This window comes from Hyperolius riggenbachi, chromosome 4 (genome assembly GCF_040937935.1).
Source record: "Hyperolius riggenbachi isolate aHypRig1 chromosome 4, aHypRig1.pri, whole genome shotgun sequence".
Taxonomy (NCBI): Eukaryota; Metazoa; Chordata; class Amphibia; order Anura; family Hyperoliidae; genus Hyperolius; species Hyperolius riggenbachi.
In genome coordinates, this window is record NC_090649.1 from 69,370,012 (window position 1) to 69,397,189 (window position 27,178).

Sequence of the window (27,178 nt, forward strand, 5' to 3'; positions counted from 1 at the left end):
TTCGACCCAGGTTGGGTCAAATAGCTCAAAGAAGCTCTTTTGCATTGATAACACATTGGTTTTTTTTAACTCTTCCTGTACTGGAAAACAATATGAAAATCTTTTCTTTGCTTCTAATGTTCTATTCCTTAGCTGTACTACACATACAATTCATTATTTCATAAGTTTATTTTCACTTCAGGTTTTCTTTAAGAAGGCCAAAAAGATTCTAGCCACCTTTTGTAAAATGTGTTCTGCACCTTCTGAAATAAGTTGTCTGTTACATTCGATGCTGTGTTGTATTTAGATTTATACAACATTGAGCGGCTGGAAAGTGACACTGTTGATGCACCACAAAAAGATTTTGAAGAATCTGCCGCAGAAGAAGGTACATTTGAGATCCATTCTTTCTGACTATAGCTGGGTTTACTGTAGTGTTGGATGCATAGTATTGATTGTAGCACAGTCTGCGCAGCATGTGCAGTCCTAGGCTTCTGTGGGGCATAGATTTAGAAGTCAGTTCACGCCTGCAAGTACAGTACCTCCTGGCAGGGCAGTTTCTAGGCTAAAATGCACCCAGGGCGAGGGTGTTAAAATTGCGTCCCCCTGCAGAGCCAGGTATACATGCCCGCAGTATAGGTTAGCCAGGTCTAGTTGCACTCAGTATAGGTAGCCAGCTATAGCCGGCGGCGATTGGAACCAGGGAGGTGAGTTGCGCTCTGTACACAGCGCTTCCCTTCCCTGCAGTCACACTCGGAGGGGGGAGCACGGCGGCCCGCGGAGAGGAAGTAAGGGAGAGGTCGGGCTCGCGGCTGCGCCTCCCCCTCAATTACAGTGCCCACAACTCCTTCGGCGCCCAGGGTGCCCGCACGGCCCTAGAAACGGGCCTGCCTCCTGGCATCATGTCGGGGGCTTCAAAAACAGGCAGTTCCACCATGCAGCATATCCAGTTGTGTGGAGCAAGCACGCCTGGAGGAAAAACTTTTTGATGTGCAGTGTTCTCCCCAGGCTCTTTTAGCCGGATGCTCCACCATCCTGTTGTTTGATTTCACCTTCCGCCCTAAATTGGTGCTAGAATGTGATAGTTACAATACAGTACCCATAAATGGCCATCATCCTAAGTATGGGATCATGTTGGGAGCCGTTGCTAGGGACAGTTAAGTGACAGATATGTCCCCGTACAGCGCTGCGCTAGATTGCAGCATTGTTAACATAAATACTGTATATTCTGGCATATAAGACTGTTTTAACCCAGGAGGTAGTAGCATTTTTTATTTTCTCAGCCTGCCAGCTCCTATTGCGGCAGGCAGTTTGCAGCGGCCTCTTGTGTCCCCCCGCAGGGAAGTCGTGCAAGCACTCATTCCCTGCTAATCTTGCATGAACCGCCATGACGCCAATCGGTGCTAGGTGGTCCCAGGAGAGACACTCTGCGGCTGCCCATCTGTGTTGGGCGGTCACAGAGAGGTTAACTTGTCCTTACTCGACAAATTCCAGTCCAACACTCACTTGAACCCCGATAGAGAGATCTGATCTTCACACAGTTAGCAAAGTATTGTATGCGTTAGTGCGCGTTGGTACTCGTTTTTTCCATAGCAGTGCATTGGGAAGAAGATTTCAGTTAAAACGCGTTAAGTGTGAAAGGTGCCATAGGAAAACATGGGCATTACTTTGAAAATCGGTTTTGTTTTCGTTTTAACTGAGAGCAACTGATTAAGTGTAAAAGGGCCCTTAGGGGGAGGTAATTAACAATTTGTTTAACAAATGATTGTTTTCACAAGTAATTTTAAGGTGAACCTGAGGTGAGAGTGATGTGAAGGCTGCCATATTTATTTCCTTTTAAACCATACCAGTTGCCTTGCAGTCCGGCTGATCTATTTGGCTGCAGTAGTGTTTGAATTACATCAGAAACCAGCATGCGACTAATCTTTATCAGTTCTGACAATGTGAAACGCCTGATCTGCTGCATGCTTGTTCAGGGTCTATGGCTAAATGCATTAGAGGCAGAGGATTAGCAGGGCAGCCAGGCAACTGGTATTGCTTAAAAGGAAATAAATGTGGCTGGAGAACAGATCTGGGCAGGGCTGGTTCTAGCTACAAGGGGGACCCTTCCCTTCATATAGTAGTCAGATGTGCCCCTAACGACCAGACACCCACACACAAACACTTTTATAACCCGATGAGCTCCTCTCCTCCTCCTTCCTAGTAACTAGCCAGATGCCCCCCCTTACCCCCCAATCATAGCAGTTTAATGTGCTCTACTTCCTCCCCCCAGTATAGTAGCCTGATGTGCCCCCCTCCTTCCCCTCAGTGTAGTAGCCTGATTTCTCCCCCCCCCTCCCGTAGTAGCCTGATGTGCCCCCCTCCCGTAGTAGCCTGATGTGCCCCCATCCCGTAGTAGCCTGATGTGCCCCCTCCTGTGGTAGCCTGATGTGCCCCCCTCCTTTAGTAGCCTCATGTGCCCCCTCCCGTAGTAGCCTCATGTGCCCCCTCCCGTAGCAGCCTGATGTGCCTCCTCCCATAGTAGCCTGATGTGCCCCCACTAGTAGTAGCCTGATGTGCCCCCCCCACCCGTAGTAGCCTGATGTGCCCCCTCCCGTAGTAGCCTGATGTGCCCCCTCCCGTAGTAGCCTGATGTGCCCCCCTCCCTTAGTAGCCTGATGTGCCCCCCTCCTGTCGTAGCCTGCAGTGCCCCCCTCCTGTCGTAGCCTGCAGTGCCCCGCTCCTGTCGTAGCCTGCAGTGCCCCCCTCCTGTCGTAGCCTGCAGTGCCCCCCTCCTGTCGCAGCCTGCAGTGCCCCCCTCCTGTCGTAGCCTGCAGTGCCCCCCTCCTGTCGTAGCCTGCAGTGCCCCCCTCCTGTCGTAGCCTGCAGTGCCCCCTCCTGTCGTAGCCTGCAGTGCCCCCCTCCTGTCGTAGCCTGACGTGCCCCCGTCCCGTAGTAGCCTGACGTGCCCCCGTCCCGTAGTAGCCTGACGTGCCCCCGTCCCGTAGTAGCCTGACGTGCCCTCGTCCCGTAGTAGCCTGACGTGATCCCGTCCCGTAGTAGCCTGACGTGATCCCGTCCCGTAGTAGCCTGACGTGATCCCGTCCCGTAGTAGCCTGACGTGATCCCGTCCCGTAGTAGCCTGACGTGATCCCGTCCCGTAGTAGCCTGACGTGATCCCGTCCCGTAGTAGCCTGACGTGATCCCGTCCCGTAGTAGCCTGACGTGATCCCGTCCCGTAGTAGCCTGACGTGATCCCGTCCCGTAGTAGCCTGACGTGATCCCGTCCCGTAGTAGCCTGACGTGATCCCGTCCCGTAGTAGCCTGACGTGATCCCGTCCCGTAGTAGCCTGACGTGATCCCGTCCCGTAGTAGCCTGACGTGATCCCGTCCCGTAGTAGCCTGACGTGATCCCGTCCCGTAGTAGCCTGACGTGATCCCGTCCCGTAGTAGCCTGACGTGATCCCGTCCCGTAGTAGCCTGACGTGATCCCGTCCCGTAGTAGCCTGACGTGATCCCGTCCCGTAGTAGCCTGACGTGATCCCGTCCCGTAGTAGCCTGACGTGATCCCGTCCCGTAGTAGCCTGACTTGATCCCGTCCCGTAGTAGCCTGACGTGATCCCGTCCCATAGTAGCCTGACGTTCCCCCCCCCTCCCGTAGTAGCCTGACGTTCCCCCCTCCCGTAGTAGCCTGATGTGCCCCCGTCCCGTAGTAGCCTGACGTGCCCCCATCCCACATAGGCTGTGTCTTCACATGCCGAGCTTCCAGCCACCCCCCGTCATGGATACACACTGGTTACCAATATGCGTGTCTGACTTTGGCCTTAGAAAGGAGCCTAGAAATTGTGTTGAGGTTATGATCTACAGCAAGTCTTTCATTTGGGGTCTGAAAATAGGAAGTATCTGCTGCTGTTTATTCTCTGGACGTAAGTTAATTGTGACTTTTTTTTCCTATAGGCTCTGATATACGTTATGTTTCCTCATCACCTGATTATCTGGAAGAGACCCAGTCACCTGATCAAGGTTACTGAAGATTTTGTTGACTGTATCCTGATGTGCCCCCGCCCCGTAGTAGCCTGGCGCGCCCCCGCCCCGTAGTAGCCTGGCGCGCCCCCGCCCCGTAGTAGCCTGGCGCGCCCCCGCCCCGTAGTAGCCTGGCGCGCCCCCGCCCCCTAGTAGCCTGACGCGCCCCCGCCCCCTAGTAGCCTGACGCGCCCCCGCCCCGTAGTAGCCTGACGCGCCCCCCCCCCTCCCGTAGTAGCCTGACGCACCCCCCCTCCCGTAGTAGCCTGACGCGCCCCCCCTCCCGTAGTAGCCTGACGCGCCCCCCCTCCCGTAGTAGCCTGACGCGCCCCCCCCTCCCGTAGTAGCCTGACGCGCCCCCCTCCCGTAGTAGCCTGACGCGCCCCCCTCCCGTAGTAGCCTGACGCGCCCCCCTCCCGTAGTAGCCTGACGCGCCCCCCTCCCGTAGTAGCCTGACGCGCCCCCCTCCCGTAGTAGCCTGACGCGCCCCCCTCCCGTAGTAGCCTGACGCGCCCCCCTCCCGTAGTAGCCTGACGCGCCCCCCTCCCGTAGTAGCCTGACGCGCCCCCCTCCCGTAGTAGCCTGACGCGCCCCCCTCCCGTAGTAGCCTGACGCGCCCCCCTCCCGTAGTAGCCTGACGCGCCCCCCGCCCCGTAGTAGCCTGGCGCGCCCTCGTCCCACATAGGCTGTGTCTTCACATGCCGAGCTTCCAGCCACCCCCCCGTCATGGATACACACTGGTTACCAATATGCGTGTCTGACTTTGGCCTAAGAAAGGAGCCTGGAAATTGTGTTGTTATGATCTACAGCAAGTCCTTCATTTGAGGTCTGAAAATAAGAAGCATCTGCTGCTGTTTATTCTCTGGACATAAGTTAATTGTGACCTTTTTTCCCCTATAGGCTCTGATACACGTTATGTTTCCTCATCACCTGATTATCAGGAAGAGACCCAGTCACCTGATCAAGGTTACTAAAGATTTTGTTGACTGTATCGTTCTGCACAAAGTCTTTTCACAGATGGCAGTGGTGTGTGGCAGTCAGCCAGGATTCACAATTTTAAATGAGCGCTGGAATGTTTTCAGAAATTAATGTAACTTTGTCCTTCGTAAGAGTTCTAGAAAATAAAATAAGCCGTTCTGTAAATCTGCAAACATCTAGTCCTCAGAATTGATTTATTTGGGTTTAAGGTACAGCCTGTGTAAACTTATTGCCATATATACTTGTTAGTATAAACAGATTCAAGCATAAAGACTACCTCCAGTGAAATGTACATTATAGTTATAGTAAACCTGATAGTAGCCCATTGTCCCCTTACACAGGATCCGTGATTAACTACTTTACGACTGCTCCACACCAATTGGCGTGAAGTCCTGGGGTGGGGATTTGCAGGAGATTGCGTGCGCCGATCTCCGCACCGTCATCGGTCTTCCAGCGGCAATCACGGCTAGGAGACTGTTTTACAGTCTATTTACAATGTACAGCGCTGTCCCCCTGGGAGGCACAGAGAGCAATCGGATGTCTAGAAGAGCCGGTCGCTGGGATTGGCTGCCGGGGGGAGGGTGGAAATAAAAATGATTAAAAAAAAACACATAATTAAAAATAAAAATATTAAAAAAAATACCCCAGCAGCGATCAGAGCCCACCAACAGAAAGCTCTGTTGGTGAGCTGAATGGAGGGGGGGGGGGGATCACTTGTGTGCTGAGTTGTATGGCCCTGCAGTGAGGCCCTAATTAGTAAAAAAAAAAAATAGCCTGGTCATTAACGCTGAACGATTTTCGGTTTTAAACCGAAAATCGTGATCAGGCCCAGGACGATCTTCAGATCGTCAATATAGCAGTTTTGCAACGGTTTTCACCACTGCCGCTGGTACCTACACTGCTGCGGCCTCCTCCGCTTCCGGGCCCTGCCCCCTCCTCCAGTAAGTTCTGATAGCATTCAGCATTTTGGCAAGTTCACATCAGCCTCGCCCACTAGATGGTGCCTGAGCTCTTGGAGCACAGACGTCACATCCTCTGCTTGGAGCCCCGGCGATTTTCAATAAAGTGCAGGAGGATTCGGTGCAAACTGTAATCTGTGTGGGGGAAGGCAGGACGGGCAGCAGCAACTTTCCCCTTCACTTTATGTCCTCCTCTAGTGTCTCCTGTCAGTATGGGCTTTCCTGTCCTCCTCATAGTGGGATTATTCCTCGGACTCCCCAGGAGAGCAGCTCTGCCTTTGTTTACAGAGCACTGTGAGATACATGCATCTAATGCTGGCTAATGGCCCATACTCACGGGCAACTTTTCTTCACTGTCGCTAGCACACGGGAGCGTGTGCGCGACAGTTCGGCGACAGCTCGTCGCCACGTCCCTCCGCGTACATACGCGGAAGAGGGACCAGCGGTGCAAAGGAAGCTGTCGCCGACGTTCCTCCTCCCCCCCCCCCCCCCCCCCCCCCGCCGGAAGCTCCGTCTTCTTTATGGAGGTTGCTGTCGCTAGTCCGCATACTCACGCGGACTAGCGACCGTTGCGGCGGCAACTGTTGCCAGGCGATTGACCGCACCAATCGCCTGGCGACAGCAGCGACGGTTCGGGGTGCGCGCCCGTGCAACGCCTCATACTCACGGGTGACCTGTCGCCGCAACACGCGCGCACCGCGTGTTGCGGCGACAATTGTAGCCCGTGAGTATGGGCCATTAGAGAGTGAGTCGGGAGTAAGATGGAGAACATCCACCATCTTCACAGCATGGCCCTGGTGCTTGTCACAGCACTGATCACACAGATAACATCATTTAGGCCCCGTTCACATCACAAACGCAGATGGCCATGCGTGCGGACCGCAACGCGTACGAACGCACGCCATCCGCGTTTGTGTGCGTTGCGTGGCTGATCCCATCACTGAAAAGTGAATGGGACAGCCATGCGTTTTTACAAAAAATGCATGCAGCATGCGTTCCCGGACCGCACAGGTCCGGAACGCATGCAGTGTGAACATCAGACATTGCATTCTATGCAATGTCTGATGTCGTGCGTGTCGGCCACCTGCACGCGTTTCCAAAACGCGTCTGGAAACGCGTGCCGTGTGAACGGGGCCTAAAACCAAACTAGGGTCAGGTAGACTAACTAAAATTTCAGCCCACAGCTGCCAGAAAAATAGTTCGGAATGCAAGGAACAGCTCACAAATAATTGATTTCTAAAGATGTAGTGTGGCATGTTCAAAGGCCAAGTTGATCTTTCATTGGTTTCAGCAAAATAAAGTGAAGGTTCTGCAGTGGCCATCTCAGTCTCCTGACCTCAATGTTAATGAGCCACTCAGGGGAGAACTCAAAAGTGCAGTTTATGCAAGACAGGCCGAGAATTTACGGGAACTGGAGGATTTGTGATTTTTCTTTTGTTGCTGAGACGATGCATTGGGACAAACGTCAAGAAATAACTGTATGGACAGTATAGAGCAGGGAAGCACATATTTCATAAATGTTTTGCCAGGCCATCAATCAGCTTTAAAGAGAACCTGAACTGAAAAATTAAGTCAAAATAAACATAAACACATACTTACCTCCTGTGTAGTCTACTCCTCAATCTTTCTCCTCTCTTGCATCCTGTTTGTCCCCTGTGATCAATGGATTACTCCGTCCTCCATCTTGAAAATGGCCATTACCCCATAACAGCTTCCTGGTCAGCACGCTGTTAAACTGTAATATCGCCCACTTGAGCCTTAGGGAAACATGGACATTACCTTGCACATTAAGTAGTAACTGACAGCAGTTGATATATAACTGACAGCAACTGGTATATTTCAGTTCTGACAAAATCTTGTCAGAACTGGAAGGGATCACTGTAAGAAGAAAATGGTGAGCTTCTGAGAGGAACTGACGGTGAGGTAAGTATGTAATATTCATTTGCAGGTACATCATGAGTTTATTTTAAATAATTTTACTCGGTTCAGGTTCCCTTTAACCCTTTGGGGACCACTGGCGTAAATCCTACGCTGCCCTTGTGGCTGCCTAACTCGGCATATGCAGCTTAGGATTTACGCCGACTGCCGTCTCCGCTCCCGATGCAATCATGTGCACCCGAGAGGGGTGATTAAGCTGTCATATGACAGCTGACATCTCCCCTCAGTGATCAGAAGCCATTGTATATGGGTTCTGATCACTACGATCGCCAGTGGATTGTAGTGATCCCTGTTACTGATGCAGCAGTAGGGGGGGGGGGGTGGGAGAAGAGGATACACTAACCTACCTGCCATTCCCCTGGCGATCTGCACTCCCCTCTGCTCTGGCCGGCATCCCCGTTTGTTCTGATGTCAGTGCTGGGTCCCGGCTTGATGACGCAACCCAGAACTGAGCGGCAGTACAAGCAGGGATGCCGGAGCGGAGGGGTCCACAGCTGCTCATCGCTGGAGCCTGGAAGGTGAGTAAATGCTGCTGGCTACAGGGGGGACATCTGGCTACAGGGCACACACACAGCCCAGCTACCAAGAGTGGGGATCCGACTTCCTGACCCCCCAAACGCGCTCCCCCCAGCACACAAATTCGTCTGGTCCTTAAGGGGAGTTAGGCAGCAATTCCCCAATAGGTTAAAGAGAACCTGAGGTGGGTTTGAAGAATATTATCTGCATACAGAGGCTGGATCTGCTTATACAGCCCAGCCTCTGTTGCTATCCCAAACCCCCCTAAGGTCCCCCTGCACTCTGCAATCCCTCATAAATCACAGCCACACTGCTGACAAACAGCTTGTCAGAGCTGGCTGTGTTTATCTCCATAGTGTCAGTCTGCTGCTCTCCCCGCCTCCTGCAGAACTCCAGTCCCCGCCTGCATCCCTTCCCTCCCTGCTGATTGGAGGAAAGGGACGGGGGCAGGGACCGGAGCTATGCAGGAGGCGGGGGAGCAGCTGAGACTGACACTACAGATGTAAACACAGCCTCACAGCATGGCTGTGATTTATGAGGGATTGTAGAGTGCAGGGGGACCTTAGTGGGGTTTGGGATAGCAACAGAGGTTGGGCTGTATAGGCAGATCCAGCCTCTGTATGCAGATAACATTCTTTAAACACACCTCGGGTTCTCTTTAAAGGACAACTGAAGTGAGCGGTATACATGGAGGCTGCCACATTTATTTCCTTTTAAACAAAACCAGTTGCCTGGCTGTCTTGCTTATCATTCTGGTATCGGTATTGTCTGAATGACACTCCTGAAACAAGCATTCAGCTAATCTTGAGAGAAACGCCTGATCTGCTGCATGCTTGTTCAGGGTCTACGGTTAAAAGTATTGAGGTAGAAGCTCAACATGACAGCCAGGCAACTGGTATTGTTTACAAGGAAATTAATATATCCACTTCCATATACCGCTCACTTCAGGTGTCCTGTTAGGGAAGAGAATCGGCTCATCAGATAGGCAAGACATTTTGAAAAGATGGTCAACAGTGATGAATTACTCCTGTAATTCCAGGTGTCCTTTAAACTATTGTTAAAATCTTCTTTTATAGCTTCCTTGGCAAAATGGATGAGTTTGACCAGTCCATGGAAAAATTGAAAACTGTATGGACGAGTCAGGCTCGTCCAGCAGTTCTAAGGCAGGGATTCATTTTTTTCCGCATTAAAATTTGCTTTTGCATGCAAATTTCTGCACCTAGTTAGAGCCTTCCTTCTACCCAGTTGAGTATCTGTTTTTGTTGCAGCTTTCACCACGGGTTCTCTTTAAAGTGTACCTGAGATGAGGACCCAACAGAAAATACTCCCTCGTCATCCTTAGTCACTTCCCCGTTCGTTCGGAACTGGCCCTGGAAAATCCTCCAGTTGGCGCAGTCTGGCCATGCTCGCTCCTCTCTCGCTGGGAGCATTCTGTGCCTGCGCAGTAGTACTGAGCATGCATAGAACGCTTCCCCCTGAGCAGCCAGGCCACGCATGCACAGCCCCGGACAGGAGGAATTTTCAGTTTTCACCTTATGGACCAGAGCACTTTTCACATTTCAGCACTCCTCCCATTAATTGGCCAATAACTTTATCACTAGTGATGATCGAACACCTAGATGTTCGGGTTCGGTTAGGTTCAGCTGACGTCATCCAGCCCGCCTGCCCCCTCCCACCACCAGGGGGTGCCGGTCCTCCCGAGAGCCGGACCAGCCAGACACACACCCCCCCCCCCCCCCCCCCCGGTGGAGGGAGGGGGGGGGGGGGGAAGGCCGGCTCTCAAGAGGACCGGCTCCCCCTGGTGGGCGGGAGGGGGCAGGCGGGCTGGATGCCGTCAGCAGACCCTAACCGAACCCGAACATCTAGGTGTTCGATCAACACTACTTATCACACCTGATTTATACATTTTTGGGGCATTCTATTTTACACATTAGGCTTTCTTTGGCTAAAACTTGCTAATTTTTATATGCATTTTAAAGGGAATAATAAAAAAAATTGAAAAAAGCATTATTTCTCAGTTTTCAGGCATTCTAGCTTTAAAATAAAACTTGTGACTGTAGATAAAAGCCACCCATTTTTTGTACCCCTAATTACAACATTTAAATTGTGTACAATGTATGTGGACAACATTTTGCTTTGGTCATTTTTTTTTATTGTACTCTAATCAATAATTACCATCCGTTATTTGCAAAAACAATAATATACCCTCACGGGATACATAATACAAAAAGCTAAGTCCCTAACATAACCATTTATGTATTTTTTTTTTTTACAAGTTATTTAAAGTGAACCAGAGACAAAGCACCCTCATGCATTTTACCATATATATCAGTGGGAACATGGCTAGAAAGCGCTCAGAAAAGCGCTTTTAGTGTGTCTGAGCCGTAAGTGTCTAGATCAGAGCTTTCCAACCCTGTCCTTAAGTACCACCAACAGTTCATGTTTTGCAGAAAACCACAAACACTCACAGGTGTTGTATTCCTGTATTGTCATTTTGCTGTATGTCACCCCTAAATATTGTCTGTAACCTAAACTAATGTTCAGCGCTGCGTAATATGTTGGCGCTTTATAAATGCATTAAATAAGGTGAGGTCAGTAGTTTCTAAGCAGAGCTGATTAGGCCCCTTAAGGATCAGAGACCACACCGCACACCCGTTGACTCAGGCCCCACACTCTGCCGTCTATTATGACGGAGAGCCCTGTGCACAGGTCTGGAGCCACTCTCATTGGCTTTTGACCCTGTCATCAATGTAAGCCAATGGGAGTTGCTTACTTTGATCGACAGGGCCAGGAGCAAATGAAATCTGCTCCTGACCTGCTCACAGGGCTCTCCCGTCACAGAGACAGCAGGGCGAGTGAGCTGCGGTAGGCAGAGAGCAACGCGAGCGGGAGGAACACTTGGTGGTGAAATCTATGCCCTGGCAGGTATTAGGGGATCAAAACACGGCGTAGATTTCGATCACCGCTGTCCTTAAAGGGGTTCTGTGGGGTGTAAAAATAAACAAAAAGCGTCACTTACCTGGAGCTTCTACCGGCCGTAACTGAAGCCTCCACCGTTTGCCGACGCCAGTGACCTGCTAATTATTCGTCTAACTAGACAAATAGTACTGCGGCTGCGCGCGTCCTCCCTCCCGCATGCGCCATCAGGGGCTTACTGCGCATGCTCAGTACAAGAAAACTTTGTACTGCGCCTGTACAGTAAGCTCCCGGTGCCGTGTGTGGGAGCGAGGACACACGCGGCCGCAGTACTATTCATCTAGTTAAACGAATAATTAGCAGGTCACCGGTGGCGGCGAACGGTGGAGGCTTCAGTGACAGTGTGGGACTTAATAGCTGCAGGGGCCGGTAGAAGCCCCAGGTAAGTGACGCTTTTTGTTTATTTTTACACCCCACAGAATCCCTTTAAGTGGTTAACTACCTTTGTGAATTTTCTCAAAACATGCTGTTGGGGGTACTTCAGGACAGGGTTGGGAAGCCCTGGTCTAGATAGTATTGAAGCATTTGCACTCTGTGAGGTAAGTATAGTATGCATATTTTTTTCTCTAACCATTTTTATTTGTCTTGTTTTAGGCCAAAGAAAAGACCAGTGCAATTTTCTTAATGTTCTGGGTAGTGAAAGCTTTTTGGAAGAAAAAGATAACCTACGTTGTGAAAACCATGTGGAACTTGTATCTACCAGTAATGCCTTAGACAGTGGTAATGTTGATACCAGTGAACTTGACTCTTACAGTGATGGATTTGCAACAAAGGGAGAGAATCTGGAATTGGAAGAGATTGAGGACATCCAGCTTAATGCTCAGGGTGAGCTTGCAGAACTTACTGTAGATGGAATGAGTGGTGGAGCTAGTGAACCTACCTTGCCAAACACAGAAGGGTTCCTGGAAAATGAAAAACTTGACACATGCTTAGGCGTTGAGGAAAGAAAAGATACTGTGGTGAATCAAGCTGTATACAACCTCAGTGCAGCTCTTGGAGACATTGGTGAAACTGAAGACACTGAGGTCAACAATGATGCAGAGTGTTTAGAAGCTGCTACTGTCAATGTTGTGTTTTATAAATACCCTGATGGTGCCACTAATGAGAATGAAGCTGAAGTTTTATCTTCTGTCATTGGTGAAATAGAAGAGGTCAAGGTTACTGCTGATATGGACAACACAACAACTGCAGCTTCAGAGGACATTGCTGTATGTGAAATTAGTGAAACTACCGCTGCTGAGGATAATATAGAAGCTGTAGATGTTGAGATAATTGTTAAAAGTCCACGTGAGGATAGTTCAGAGTCTGCACCTGTTGAAGACATGTTTGAAAGTGAGTATTTTGACTCGGTCACATGCAACACAGATGATGAAGTCATTAAGATCATGGCTGAAAGTGAATATGTACAGGCTGGTACAGAAGGAAGCATGGAAATTATAACTGTTGAAGAGTATGTCAAACTGGACTCTGAGAACGACAGTGCAGATGTCTTGGCTGTTGAAGACCATGTAGAAAAAGAATATGTTGGTGATGCCGTAGTTGAGGATGAATCTCTGAAGGTCATTACTGAATATGAACGTATTCAGGGCGTTGATGAAAATAAAAGTATAGAGTCTGATGATCAGGGCAGTACAGAAGCAGTAGCTGTTGGAAACATTGTTGAAAAGGAATTTTCTGAGGCTGTCACTGAAGAGGACATTGTTGGAGTAGAATTTTCTGAATCTGCCACTGAGGATGCCACAGAGGGTGAATTTTCTGAAACTGCCACTGAGGAGAACGACACTGAAGGTGAAGTGTTTGAGTCTACTACTGAGGAGGACACCACTGAAAGTGAAGACGATTCTTCTACTGAGGAGGACACCACTGAAAGTGAAGACGATTCTTCTACTGAGGAGGAAACCACTGAAAGTGAAGATGAATCATCTGAGACTACCACAGAGGAGAATATATTTGAAAGTGATTATGTATGGTCTGAAGCTACTTCTGAGGAGTACCAGGAGGAAGAAGCTGTTGGTGATGATGAAGCTGAATCTTCTGATGCTACCTCTGATGACACATCAGATGCTATAGCTTCTGAGGATACTGTTGAAACTGAATATTCTGACTCTACTACTGATGACGACGATGATGATGATGACAATTCTGTAGCTTCACCTGTTTGGGCCATTACTGAACTTGAATGTGTTGAGGTTATCACTGATGAGTTTAGTGGGGTTGTAGGCATTGACGACATTGTGGAATCTGAAGATACCAAGCTTAGTGCTATTATGAAGCACCCAGAATCTTTAACCACTGATGAAATTGATAGGGCTAAGGCTGCCATTGATGTGTCAACTGCCCAAGTCGTGATTGCTGAAGACCTTGTTGAAACTGGAGAAACTGATGCAACAGCCTGCATTGACCTTGATGAAGAGATGGGGACTAATGTCGCTACCGTTGTAGATGAGCATTGTCAGAATGTATCTAGCAGAATTATTTTGAGACCTGTAGATGCTGGAATTATATCCAACGATGGTGTAGATGTGGAAGCAGCTACATCTGTGAAAAGTGAAGATATCGAGGTAGAAAGTCAAAAAACATTTGAAGGTGAAAGCATTTTACATTTGGAAGAGTTGGAAGTACCTGTATCCTCTGAAGGTTTTCCGGAAAGGGAGGCAGTAACTGTCAAAGATTTCTTACACTTTGAAGAGGTCAGTGATGACTCCTGGAAAAATATAACTGAAAGTTTAAAACCTGAAAGTAATAGTATTATGCACTGTGAAGAGAGAGATGATGTTGCTTTGTGCAAAGGTACTGTGGAAATGGAGGTTGAGGCTCAAAGCATGCTGCAGTGCAAAGAAATGGAAGGTGCTTCTTTCTGGAGAGGTATTACAGAAACTGACGAAATTGCTGAAGTTGAAAGCTTTGTGGAAGAGATGATTCATGTTGCACCCTGGAAATTCGTAAGAGAGGACATGGTTGAGCCTGACAACATTGTGCACATTGATGAGACCAGAGAAAGCACAGGTGTAGGAACTGAGAAAGTGTTAGCAAAGCATGGATCCAAACACGACATTGAAGAACACAAAGAAGATTTGCCTTTTGAAGGTGTAGAGGAGCATTTGGAAGCCAAAGATTTTGAAGGTTTTGTCAAAAGTGAAAGACATGGAAAGAAAGACCAAACTGATGACCCAGTTTCCAAGATTGCTGGGCAAATTGTCATACAAGAACAAGGTATTTAAAGTTTTTTTTTTTTTTTTTTGTTCTTGTTTTTTTGTTTGCTTTTTTTCCGTAGACCTACCGTATTTTTCGGACTATAAGACACTCCTGACCATAGGATGCACCTAGGTTTAGAGGTCAAAAACCAGAGGAAAAAAATATATATACTAAACCTGGTGCATCCATGGTGAAGGGACGTCTTGTGAATTATGCCCACTTTGTACCTCCTTGTACCTCTTGTGTTTCCGTGTGTCCCCATGTGTCGTCCTTGTGTTGTCCTCTATGCCCCTTTGTGTCCTCCGTTTGTCCCGTGTCCTTCCCCTGTGCCCTACATTACGGCGGGTTGGAGGTTTGTATTTGCAGGTGTTCACAAGTCAGGAACTCCCTGCATTTTGGACAATAAGACGCAGTGACTTTCCCCCCCACTTTTGGGAGAGAAAAAGTGAGTCTTATAGCCCCAAAAATACAGTACCGTATATTACGGCGTATACGACTGGGCGTATAAGACGACCCCCCAACTTTTCCAGTTAAAGTGAACCAGAGACGAAGCACCCTCATGTATTTTACCATATATATCAGTGGGAGCATTACAGAAAACACCTACCCTGCTCTCTGTTTCCTTATTTACTGTTCAGATTGCATCTAATCTGCCCAGATAAAATCCCCGACTGAGCATTCAGTCTGGCTTTGTTCAGGAATCTTTATAGCTGAGTCTAGTCTATAGCTGTCTTCTGTGCTGTCTTTTCAAGCCGAAGCCTGCCACCTTGTGGCTCTGCTCAGGAATCATTATAGCTGAGTCATTATAGCAAAGCCAGACTGAATACTCTGTCGAGGATTTTATCTGGGCTGATTAGATGCATTCTGAACAATAAATAATGAAACAGAAAGCAGGGTAGGTGTTTTCTCTAATGTTCCCACTGATATATCTGGTAAAATACATGAGGATGCTTCATCTCTGGTTCACTTTAAAATATAGAATTTGGGATATACTCACCGTATAAGACTACCCCTCTTCCAACGCACACCAAATAAAAATTAAAATAACCTCATATACTGTTTGTATGTATGAGCAGATACTGGTGCTGTACTGTATGTGGTACCCAGTATATAGCAGTATAGAGGTGATTGACTGGTTGTATTGGTCAGCTCTCCTTGTCTACTTGTTTATCAGGGCGGTATGGAAGAATAGATCACACTGTACCCATAAAATATGCCTCTTTCACCCGTCTGGCCCACCCTTGTAGTCTATTTCCCTCCTTTTTGTGCCTCTCAGATCTCACACATGTGCACCTGCGCCGCTTCAGTACAGTCCTCAGCAGCGAGATCTGAGAGGCGGTAACAGGATAGAGCGTATCATTCGGCATCGATGACACCTGGCGTATAAGATGTCCCCTGACTTTTCAGATGATTTTCAAGGGTTAAAAAGTAGTCTTATATGCCAGAATATATTGTATATATTGTATATATTTTTTTCCTTATGAATTTAAACTAATTTTTTTCACTTTTACGTTGCAGAATCTAGAAGTATTTTATGTGAGGAGGATCAAGGTAACTTAGACTTTCAGGGACCTACAGAAGATTTGGTTGCAGACAGTACCACAGAAAGTTTGGAAGTTATGGGCAAAGCTACTCTGGACAAGGAAATTGAGGCTCAAAGCATCCTGCAATTCCAAGAAATGGAAGGTGCTTCTTCTTGGAGAGGTATTACAGAACCTGTAGAAATTGCTGAGGTTGAAAGCTTTGTGAAAGAGATGGCAAGTGCTGCACCTTGGAAAGTCATGGTAAGAGGGGACATAGTTGAGCATGACGTGCACATTGATGAGACCAGAGAAAGCACTGAAAAGGTGTCGGCAAAGCATGGATCCAAAGACGACATTCAAGAACACAAAGAATATTTGGCTTATAAAGGGGTAGTGGAGTATTTGAAAGCCAAGAATTTTGTCAAAAGTGAAGGGGATGAAAAGAAAGACCAGGCTGATGTCACAGTTTTCAAGAGTACTGGGCAAAGTGTTATAACAGGTATTTTAAGTGGTGTTTTTTTGTTTTTGTTTTTTTAAATGTATTATTTATTATTATTTATTTATTTATTGTATTTATAAAGCGCCAACATATTACGCAGCACTGAACATTAATTTAGGTTACAGACAATATTTAGGGGTGACATACAGCAATATGACAATACAGGAATACAAGAAAACCAGATCACACACCATAGTATGAGTACCAGGTAATGCTTAGTCAGTCACTGGATGGAGCATGGAGATTAGGCAAGTTAGGTTCACTCAGATGCATAGCAATGGGTTCACAGTAATGGAGGTGCAAGATCAGGTAGGACACAAAAGGAGGAGGACCCTGCCCAAAGGCTTACAATCTAGAGGGAGAGGTAAGGACACAAATGGTAGGGGACCAGAGTTCAGCTGTAGGTTTAGAGCACTTGTGAGGGGTAGTAGGCCAGAGTGAAAAGGTGAGTTTTGAGGGCTTTCTTGAAGATGTTGAAGGAGGGGGCTGCCCTAATGGGTGGAGGTAGGGAGTTCCATAGTGTTGGAGCAGCTCTTGAGAAGTCCTGGTGGCGTACATGGGACTGGGTGATGTGGAGGGCGGTTAGGCGAAGTTCATTGGAAGAGCGGAGTGAGCGGCTAGGTGTGTACCTCTGAGTAAGATCGGAAATGTAGGTTGGACAGGTTTTGTGGACAGATTTGTAGGTCAGACACAGTATCTTCAATCTGATTCTGGGCTGGATAGGAAGCCAGTGGAGGGATTCTAGGAGGGGATCTGCCTTAGACCTACGGTATATTTTCTTACCCCTTTATTAACAGTTTCAAATTATTGGTATTATACTTTTACTTTGCAAGTAATACAGTGATGTGAAAAACTATTTGCCCCCTTCCTGATTTCTCACTCTTTTGCATGTTTGTCACACTTAAATGTTTCTGCTCATCAAAAACCGTTAACTATTAGTCAAATATAACATCATTGAACACAAAATGCAGTTTTAAATGATGGTTTTTATTATTTAGTGAGAAATAAAACTCCAAATCTACATGGCCCTGTGTGAAAAAGTGATTGCCCCCCCTTGTTAAAAAAATAACTTAACTGTGGTTTATCACACCTGAGTTCAATTTCTGTAGTCACCCCCACCCCTGATTACTGCCACACCTGTTTCAATCAAGAAATCACTTAAATAGGAGCTATCTGACACAGAGAAGTAGACCAAAAGCACCTCAAAAGCTAGACATCATGCAAGATCCAAAGAAATTCAGGAACAAATGAGAACAAAAGTAATTGAGATCTATCAGTCTGGTAAAGGTTATAAAGCCATTTCTAAAGCTCTGGGACTCCAGCGAACCACAGTGAGAGCCATTATCCACAAATGGAAAACATGGAACAGTGATGAACCTTCCCAGGAGTGGCTGGCCGACCAAAATTACCCCAAGAGCACAGAGAAAACTCATCCGAGAGGCCACAAAAGACCCCAGGACAACATCTAAAGAACTGCAGGCCTCACTTGCCTCAATTAAGGTCAGTGTTCTCGACTCCACCATAAGAAAGACTGGGCAAAAACGGTCTGCATGGCAGATATCCAAGGCGCAAACCACTTTTAAGCAAAAATAACATTAAGGCTCGTCTCAATGTTGCTAAAAAACATCTCAATGATTGCCAAGACTTTTGGGAAAATACCTTGTGGACCGACGAGACAAAAGTTGAACTTTTTGGAAGGTGCGTGTCCCGTTACATCTGGCGTAAAAGTAACACAGCATTTCAGCAAAAGAACATCATACCAACAGTAAAATATGGTGGTGGTAGTGTGATGGTCTGGGGTTGTTTTGCTGCTTCAGGACCTGGAAGGCTTGCTGTGATAGATGGAACCATGAATTCTCCTGTCTACCAAAAAATCCTGAAGGACAATGTCCGGCCATCTGTTCGTCAACTCAAGCTGAAGCGATCTTGGGTGCTGCAGCAGGACAATGACCCAAAACACACCAGCAAATCCACCAAAAACAAAATGAAGACTTTGGAGTGGCCTAGTCAAAGTCCTGACCTGAATCCTATTGAGATGTTGTGGCATGACCTTAAAAAGGCGGTTCATACTAGAAAACCCTCAAATAAAGCTGAATTACAACAATTCAACAAAGATGAGTGGGCCAAAATTCCTCCAGAGCGCTGTAAAAGACTCGTTGCAAGTTATCGCAAACGCTTGATTGCAGTTATTGCTGCTAAGGGTGGCCCAACCAGTTATTAGGTTCAGGGGGGCAATTTCTTTTTCACACAGGGCCATGTAGGTTTTGAGGTTTTTTTTCTCACTAAATAATAAAAACCATCATTTAAAACTGCATTTTGTGTTCAATTATGTTATCTTTGACTAATATAGTTAGGGTTTTTGATGAGCAGAAACATTTAAGTGTGACAAACATGCAAAAGAATAAGAAATCAGAAATCAGGAAGGGGGCAAATAGTTTTTCACATCACTGTAGAATGTATGTGAGATGGATCACTGTAACTTAGACCTTGAGGAAGTTAAAGAAGATTTGGCTACAGTAGCTACCATAAAATGTTTGGAAGCCAAACGTTTTAAATGTTTTGTGGGAAGTGAAGGATATAAACCAAGTGAGCTGGCAGATGACATTTCCAAGAGTACTGGGGATGTTTCAAATCAACAAGCAAGTAAGCCAGTGTTTCTCAAACCTGTCCTCGTGACTCCCCAACGGTGCATGTTTTGCAGGCAGCCTCACCTATGCACAGGTGGGGTACATATATACTCCAGTATAAACCGAGTTTTTGGGCCCAAAAAAGTGGCACAAAAGTGGGGGTCTTGGTTTATACTCGAGTCACTAAAATACAACCCGCCCTGAGCACCCCCACCCACCGCAAGCACCGCCACAGGAAGAGTGGAGCTTTATTGTAAGCCACCGTCCGAACAGAGCTGCATGTATTGTGAGCAGGTGAGGTAAGGCTGCATTGCTCTCACCTGCTGGCTGCTGCCTGGGGATCGGTCGGCATGTACTGTGCTTTTCCCGACGGTTCTCCGCTGCCCTCTCACACCAATTTCCCCCGCTGTGAGTGGATCGGAGCTCTGGAAACTTTCTACATGGCAAGGAGTCCTCTGCTGTTCCTCCTAGTTGCATTGCTATGACTCCTGCAGTGCCATATAGGCGCCACTAGAGGGCACCATAGCAATAAGGTTAGAAAGGACTCCTTGCCGTGTAGCAAGTTTCCGGAGCGCCGAACCACTGACAGCGGGGGAAATTGGCATGAGAGGGAAGCGGAGAACAGTCGGGGGAAGCACAGTACATGCCGACTGATGCCCGGACAGCAGCCAGCAGGTGACAGCAATGCAGCCTCACCTCCTCGGAACACTGCAAGCTGCTCACAATGCATGCTGCACTGCTCGGACGGCGGCTTACAATCAAGCTCCACTCTTCCTGTTGTGAGTGGGGGTACTCGTGGGGACTTACAATTTATAATCAGTAAATTTACACAAACTATACATTACCTTGTCGCGATCCCGCGAGAGCCGCAGCTCATGACGTCATGTGCAATCCCGATCCTCCCCATAGCTAAACCTGGAGCTGATTGGAGAGGCTGCGCCACCGCGGGATCCGGGGGGGGGGGGGTATTACGCATAACGGCGGCAATCGGGGTGATCAAAAAGAGCGGAGGGACAATGGTAGCTAGCGAAGTGCTAGCTACAAAGGCTAAAACAACTTTAAGTCAAAAAATCCCTCCCCCGGGTAGAGAAATCCTCTGCGGTGGCTACCCCACGATTTTTTTTTTTTAGGTAAAAGTTGGGGGGTTGGCTTGTACTCGGGTCGGCTTATACTCCAGTATATTCGGTAGTATCTAAGTTAGGTGGATTCAATGTAGCTGAGACACTAATTACCGCACCTGTGCATGGGGGGAGGTTGCCTGCAAAACATGCACCATTGGGGAGTCACGAGGACAGGTTTGAGAAACACTGATTACTAAGCACTAAAGTGTTGATATGTGTTTTTTTTCTGGATTTTAACATGCATCTAAGGTGACATGTAATGTGATAAAACGTGTATGTACAGTGCCGAGCAAATTAATAAGTAGGCTGCATTACTTTTTTTTTTTTTTTTTTCTTCTGCGTAAAGGAGTTCAGGCATGCAAGTCGGAACCTTGTCAGATTATTGTGTGATAAGGAATTACAGCCATAAAACTCTTGCTCGGCAGAGAACCGCTTCTGAGTGCATGCGATAAAGGTCAATAGTTAATGTATTTAACCTTTGGCCACTTAATAGACTGCCTTTGAGCAGAGACAATAAAACGTCTACTTTGTAATACATCTAGTGAAGTGCTAGTATTGACTTCTCCCTGCCCAGAGGTTGGGTGTTGAATGGTGCTGAAGTGTGGTGTTCCGAGTTTGAACACGAGCACTATTCTAGAGGTATCTAGCTCCTCTGATTTCTAAAATCTGGTAATAAAAGGACATTTCTTCTGTAGCTTATAGTCCCATTACACATGAGGATCAACCTGTTGAGAACATTGAGGAACCCAAAGAAGATTTGGCTCCAGAAGGTGTCCCAGAAACTTTGAAAGTTGAATACTTTGAAGGTCTTGTAGGATCTCAGAGGGATGAAATGGAAGTAGCGACCAGCAAGACGATTTTCAAGAATACCAGGGAAGCTGATGTGCAAGTGCAAGGTACTTGAAGCGTTTCTCCCACTGATGTGCATTGGATTTTTTTTCTCTTTTTTAAAATCAAGCTGTTTAAAAGCTCCTCCCAGATTTCTAAAAGTTAAAGTGAATGGGAACCGCATTTAAAAAAAAAATGCAGCAAATACTTACCTGAGGAGAGTGAAGGCTCTGGGTTGTATAGAGCCATCTGTCTCCTCTTTTGGTGCTCTCTATCCTGTGCTGGCTCCCCCCGTTTAATTCCCCCGCCGAAAGGGTATTTGGAAGTCTTTGGGAGCCGTGTCCTCCCGAAGACGTGCGGCTCCATACTGCACAGGCGTGAGCGTGCAAGAGAGCGTGCTTGTGCAGGCGCAGTACAGGGCCGCCCTTCTTCAGGAGCACTCTGGCTCCCTGAAGACTTCTGAAGCCTCCTTCGGCCAGATAAAGCAGTATTTGACTAATTTAGTCAAATACTGCTACCGGGCGAGCCAGCACTGGATCGAGGGGACCAGGAGAGGAGCGGGAAGGCTCTATAGGACCCAGAGCCTTTCCTCTCCTTGGGTGAGTATCTGTCTCATTTTTTTTAAATGCGGTTTCCATCCACTTTAAACGGGGTTTGCGCTGTTACTGTTTCAGGGGAATTCTCTTGGATAGGTGACCCAAGGACCCTTCACACAGCTTTCAAATTTAAAGAGGAACTCCAGTGAAAATAATGTAATAAAAAAGTGCTTAATTTTTACAATTATTATGTGATTATGTATAAATAATTTAGTCAGTGTTTCCTCTCCCTGATTTAAATTCTGACATTTATCACGGGACATTTTTACTGCTGGCAGGTGATGTTACTGGAAGAAGATGCTGCTTGCTTTTTTAGCAGTTGGAAACAGCTGTTATTTCCCACAATGTAACAAGGCTCCCACAGTGTGATGTCAGTACCTCAGTGCTGTGAGGTGCTGACATCACACTATGGAAGGGGTTTCACCACCATATCAGCCATACAGAGCCCCCTGATGATCGGTTTGTGAAAAGGAATAGATTTCTCATGGGAAAGGGGGTATCAGCTACTGATTGGGATGAAGTTCAGTTCTTGGTCACGGTTTCTCTTTAAGGACAACAGACGTTTCCCCAGCATGCAGACAGTTCTCACTCCCCAGCAGTGAGCAGTCACCTGACCCCACCCGCCTCCTACCTCTGCCTTTGTGAGGTGAATGAGTCATGCACCTGTATGAGGCTTGTCATCCAGTAGGGATCGAGCATCAGGCAATATTGCAGGGCCGACACTGTACAGAAGCATTGCTAGCATATGCAGGCTAGCAACATATGGAGGATGTGGGAAGAGTCATAATTTTTTGGTTCAAAGGTAAAGGCTTTCTGGTACCACCCTCCCAGCTTCTCCCTGACTACCTCATGGGGGTTACCCTCCCTGGCAGTATGATTATTTCTGGATTTTAGGGTCTAAAAGAGGTGCAAAAATAACCATACTGCAGTGAGATCTGTGTCAGCCCTGCACTTTCCTCACTGGGATCTAGCGCTGCGATTCTCCCTCCGTCCTCCAGGTGGCGCTGTAACCCTATAGTGAGATCAGTCTGTCGTCATGACGACAAACCGCAATCTCACCCGAGGGATCAAGAGCCTCCGAAGACTGGAAGGAGAATGACTGCCAGCATCTGGATCATGTGGGAGGTGAGTTGACACGCCCACTGCACTATCTCTGTATACCTCCTGGCAGCTACCGCGAGTCGGGTTCGGGGGTCTTTTGTAATCAGTAAAATTGATTTGTATAGAAGAGCAAAGGGTTTTCTTTCTTTTCCGGTTTAAAAAAAAAAAAAAAAAGTAAATACTGGACTCATCCAGTCAGGTATAAAGAGGAAGCTTACCGAAACATTAGTGGGGTGAAAAATAAATCAATACATTGCAAAGTGAGAATTAAAAAAAAAAATAGATCAAGAAATGATTGATATTCACCACGTAATTTGTTCTTAATGTTTGCTCCACCTTGAACCTGCGAGTCATCATCTTTCTGCTGGCAGACAAGATAAAGACAGCACCAACTGCCATTGTCTTTAAACACACCCAGTAACAATGTGATAGGCTAAAAGGTTGTGTTTTTTTTTTTAATATATATACCGGTATATGCACAGAGGGAAATACTGCTTGCGTGTTACGTGGAAGCAGCCTGTGTTTCCCACAATGCAATGAGGTTCACAGGCAGAAAACTGTCATAGCCTTGGCCCCGACATCACACTGTGGGGGGGGTTTTACCACATCATCAGCCACACAGATCCTCCAGATGATCTCTTCCAGAAAAGGATTTCTCATGGGAAAGAAGCTATCGGCTACTGATTGGGATTCAGTTCAATCAGTAGTTAAGTTTCCTCTTTAGAGAGAAACCGTAACTAAGAATTGAACTTCATCCCAATCAGTAGCTGATATCCCCTTTTACTTGAGAGATCTATTCCTTTTCTCAAACGGATCATCAGGGGGCTCTGTATGGCTGATATTGGGGTGAAACCCCTCCCACAGGAAACTGTGAGCACCATGGTCCTGGTTGTTTCAGTCTGTGAACCCCGTTGCATAGTGGGAAATAACTGTTTACAGCTGTTTCCAACTGCCAAAGAAAGCAAGCAGCAGCTGCTTCCAGTGACATCACCTGACAGCAGTAAAAATGTGATAAATGTCAGAATGTAAATCAGGGAGACGGAAACGTTTACAATGGGCAAACACTGATTAAATCATTTATACATAATTATTGTAAAAATGAAGCTTTTTTTTTATTGCATTATTTTTACTGGAGTTCCTCTTTAAAGTCTAATGATGTAAAAAGAATGCTAAAAGGAGCAATACATATGCTAATTATTGCAAATGTATTATCCTATGCACTAAACAAGGGAGGCTAAACTCTAACTTATATAAGGGTTTTTGTTTTGTTTTTTGGCTCTTTTGCAGATTCTAGATATAGGAGACACGAGGAGGAGGATCTGCTTTTCATAGACACTGAGGATCTGACAGAAGATCTGGCTACAAAAGGTGTCACAGAAGGTTTGGAACAGGATGTTTTAATGGTTTTGTGGGAAGTGAACACGATGGAAAGATAGATATGTAGAGATCATGAATATGAGTTGCAGATATTTCTGGCTTGCATGCAGATTTCATGCAAATTGTGTAGTTTGAAATTGGGCCAATCAGAATTATCAGGAAATGTATTTGATTGGCCCAGTGCCAAGCTGCATACAATTTGCATAAAGTTTTACAAGCAACCTATAACTATTAGTATCCCATTGGCCAGATCTACGGATGAGACGGTTTCCAGGAGTACTGGGTTGTTTGCATTGTATGGAATGAACACTATGCGTATGAGTACACCTGAAGTGAGCAACATGTAGGCTGACATTTATTTTCTTTTAAAGGACACACAAAGCGAAAATAAACAAATTAAATAAATGATTGTATCTATCTTCCTTCACTTAAAAATGACTTTTTAAGATAATCCACAGTTTTATTTTATGTTTAAATCTTTTGCTTTTTAAGTTTTAACGGTTTTATTGTTTTTGCGCAATGACACATTTATTGAAGTATGCCAGAGCTAAAATATATGAACTATTTGTATCTCTTTCCTGCTCTCAGAAGCCATTTTTTGCTAGGACAGTGTTTTATAGTTGAAATTTCTCATCAGTGAGGGTCACACTGTAGTCTGGCCCAGTCCTGACTCAGACAGGAACTGCCACTTGCATACCTGATGTTTTAACTCTTTCAGGCAGATAAAGACAAAAAGGAACACAGCATAGTTATGTGTGTGCTAGGCACTGCACATACACGTCACATTTCACTTCGGGTATCCTTTAACCATTTCAGCCCGCGGGGATTTTTCACCCAATGCATCAGAGCAATTTTCACTTCCCATTCATTCGCCAATAACTTTATCACTAATTATCACAATTAATTGATCTATATCTTGTTTTTTCCGCCACCAATTAGGCTTTCTTCGGGTGGTACATTTTACTAAAAATTATTTTTTTAGAAATGCGTTTTAACAGGAATATTAAGGAAATAATGGAAAAAAATAATTATTTCTCAGTTTCCAGCCGTTATAGCTTTAAAGAGGAGCTGTTAGGTATAGGGTCTCAGGGAAAAAAAACATAGATCAGTAGCTAAATATTGGCTGTACTTACATTACATATGCATTTCACTGTCCACGTTTGGATTTTACAGAATTTTTATATAGTATTTGCAGAGATTGATGCTCCTGACAGCTCATGGCAGGTTCCATGTTTGTCTGTCTTGTATGAAGCCAATTGTGATGTAATATCCTCCCTTACCCTGCTTCCTGATGATTCGACTCACAAAAAAGATCAGGTTTAAAGATCCTAATGGTTCATGATCCGGACAACCCTACTGTGCAGTGAATATTAATTAGCCATGTGGCTAGGAACAGTAGCGGACTCATGCAGAATACTCTAATGGAACATGTGCCCTGTGAACAGCACATTGTTTTTTCAGTGCTGTGAGTTAGGCTGCGTTACAAGCTGCTGTAACATGAGCCTGTAACTTCCCACTGTGAAAGCAGCCTTAGGGTGGGATAGGGAAATGAAGGGGAGGACCAAGGGAGTGCAGTAGGGAGAAGAAGCAGCCCCAGCATGCTTTGCGGTATCTGTTATGCGGCCTGCCAGCCTCCTTACAGAGCTTGGGAATAAAGAGGCTTGCTGTTCAGCAAACGGCAAAGTAAGAGAGATTTGTAACTTCAGTATTGCCTTTTTGGCTTCCTTCTAAACTGTTTGACACAGGAGAATAGAGGTTTAAATTAGCTTTTGCAGCCTGACAGTTACTCTTTAAAATAATACATGCTACCATAATTAAAACCTATGTATTGTATTTGCTCATTTGTCCCGGTAATTACACCATTTAAATGATGTCCCTATCACAATGTATGGCGCCAATATTTTATTTGGAAATAAAGGTGCATTTTCTTAGATTTGAGTCCATCACTATTTACAAGCTTATAATTAAAAAAATGTTCGAAATATACTCAAGTCACATGCACATATAAATGTATATAAACAGTTAATGAAATAAATATATATTATTTAAAATTAACAAGTGGATGCAGATGTAGTATTACTATTTGGCCACAAGATGGCAACATTTTCTCTTTTTTTGTCCTGGAAGCGAAATCTTGCTTCCAGGATGTACTAGGAAGTGGGGGATTTTATTTTATTTTTTTTTTGTCAGAAAGACGGCGGTTTCTGAAAAGAAACCGTCGGTCTTTCTAGCGGCCACTTAGATCGATGAATGGGAATTATATTCCCATTCTTTGATCGCTGGGCTAACGGGGGGCACCACGTGCACGCGCGGATGAGCTTCACGTCCAGGAGGCAGAAATGGTTAAACAATAACCGTTCCCTAGCATCCTATCCTGTTGGCCTTTCATGCATCTGTAGTGTCTGCATTTCCATCCTGGAACAATCATGTGGCAAATTCAGTCAGACATCAGTCAGAATCCTTTGATCTGCATGCTTGCTCGGGGTCTATGGCTAAAAGTGATATTATTTATATAGCGCCAACATCTTCCATACTGCTGCACATAGTACAAAACGAATATTGAGCAACATATGTACATGAGAAGTTCTAGACATTGTAGTCATGACATCCAGGATTACAAGTACAAATACATACATAGTTAGTGTGGATTGAGAGGTCACTAAAATTGGTAAACGTTCATATGGTGAATTACAGAAAAATAAGAAACTATAGCCCAAATTACTGTCTGACTGCTGCTTTAGCCATAATTCCTATTACGGCCTTTGGTGGTGCTGGCTGCGCCAAAATCTCCAGTGCTGCTTTTGCTTTCTTTGTAGTGGGCTGGAAACAATAGGGAAGGAGACGCCAGGGATAAATGGATGAGGCGGTGAACCTCTAGTGCTAGCTATAGCAAGTCAGTGTTCTCCCAAGGCTCTTTTAGCCGGGTGCTCCACCCGGCTGATTTGGGTGACCACCCCGCTGTC

The 27,178-nt window shown here is 46.3% G+C and overlaps 1 protein-coding gene across 7 annotated transcripts in view; it reads left to right on the forward strand.

The window, feature by feature from the left end:
- Nucleotides 1-27,178, forward strand: part of TDRD6 (tudor domain containing 6) — a 65,842-nt gene that overhangs the window by 28,126 nt on the left and 10,538 nt on the right. For 5 of the 7 annotated variants that reach the window (XM_068280184.1, XM_068280185.1, XM_068280189.1 and 2 more), the window contains exons 3-9: nt 287-367; nt 3,916-3,981; nt 4,882-4,947; nt 11,943-14,561; nt 16,062-16,565; nt 21,009-21,209; nt 24,126-24,218. In XM_068280184.1, coding sequence (XP_068136285.1) covers nt 287-367; nt 3,916-3,981; nt 4,882-4,947; nt 11,943-14,561; nt 16,062-16,565; nt 21,009-21,209; nt 24,126-24,218 — 3,630 coding nt within the window. The remainder of the gene's footprint in view (nt 1-286; nt 368-3,915; nt 3,982-4,881; nt 4,948-11,942; nt 14,562-16,061; nt 16,566-21,008; nt 21,210-24,125; nt 24,219-27,178) is intronic. The other 2 variants (XM_068280188.1, XM_068280190.1) reach the window with 2 other exon arrangements.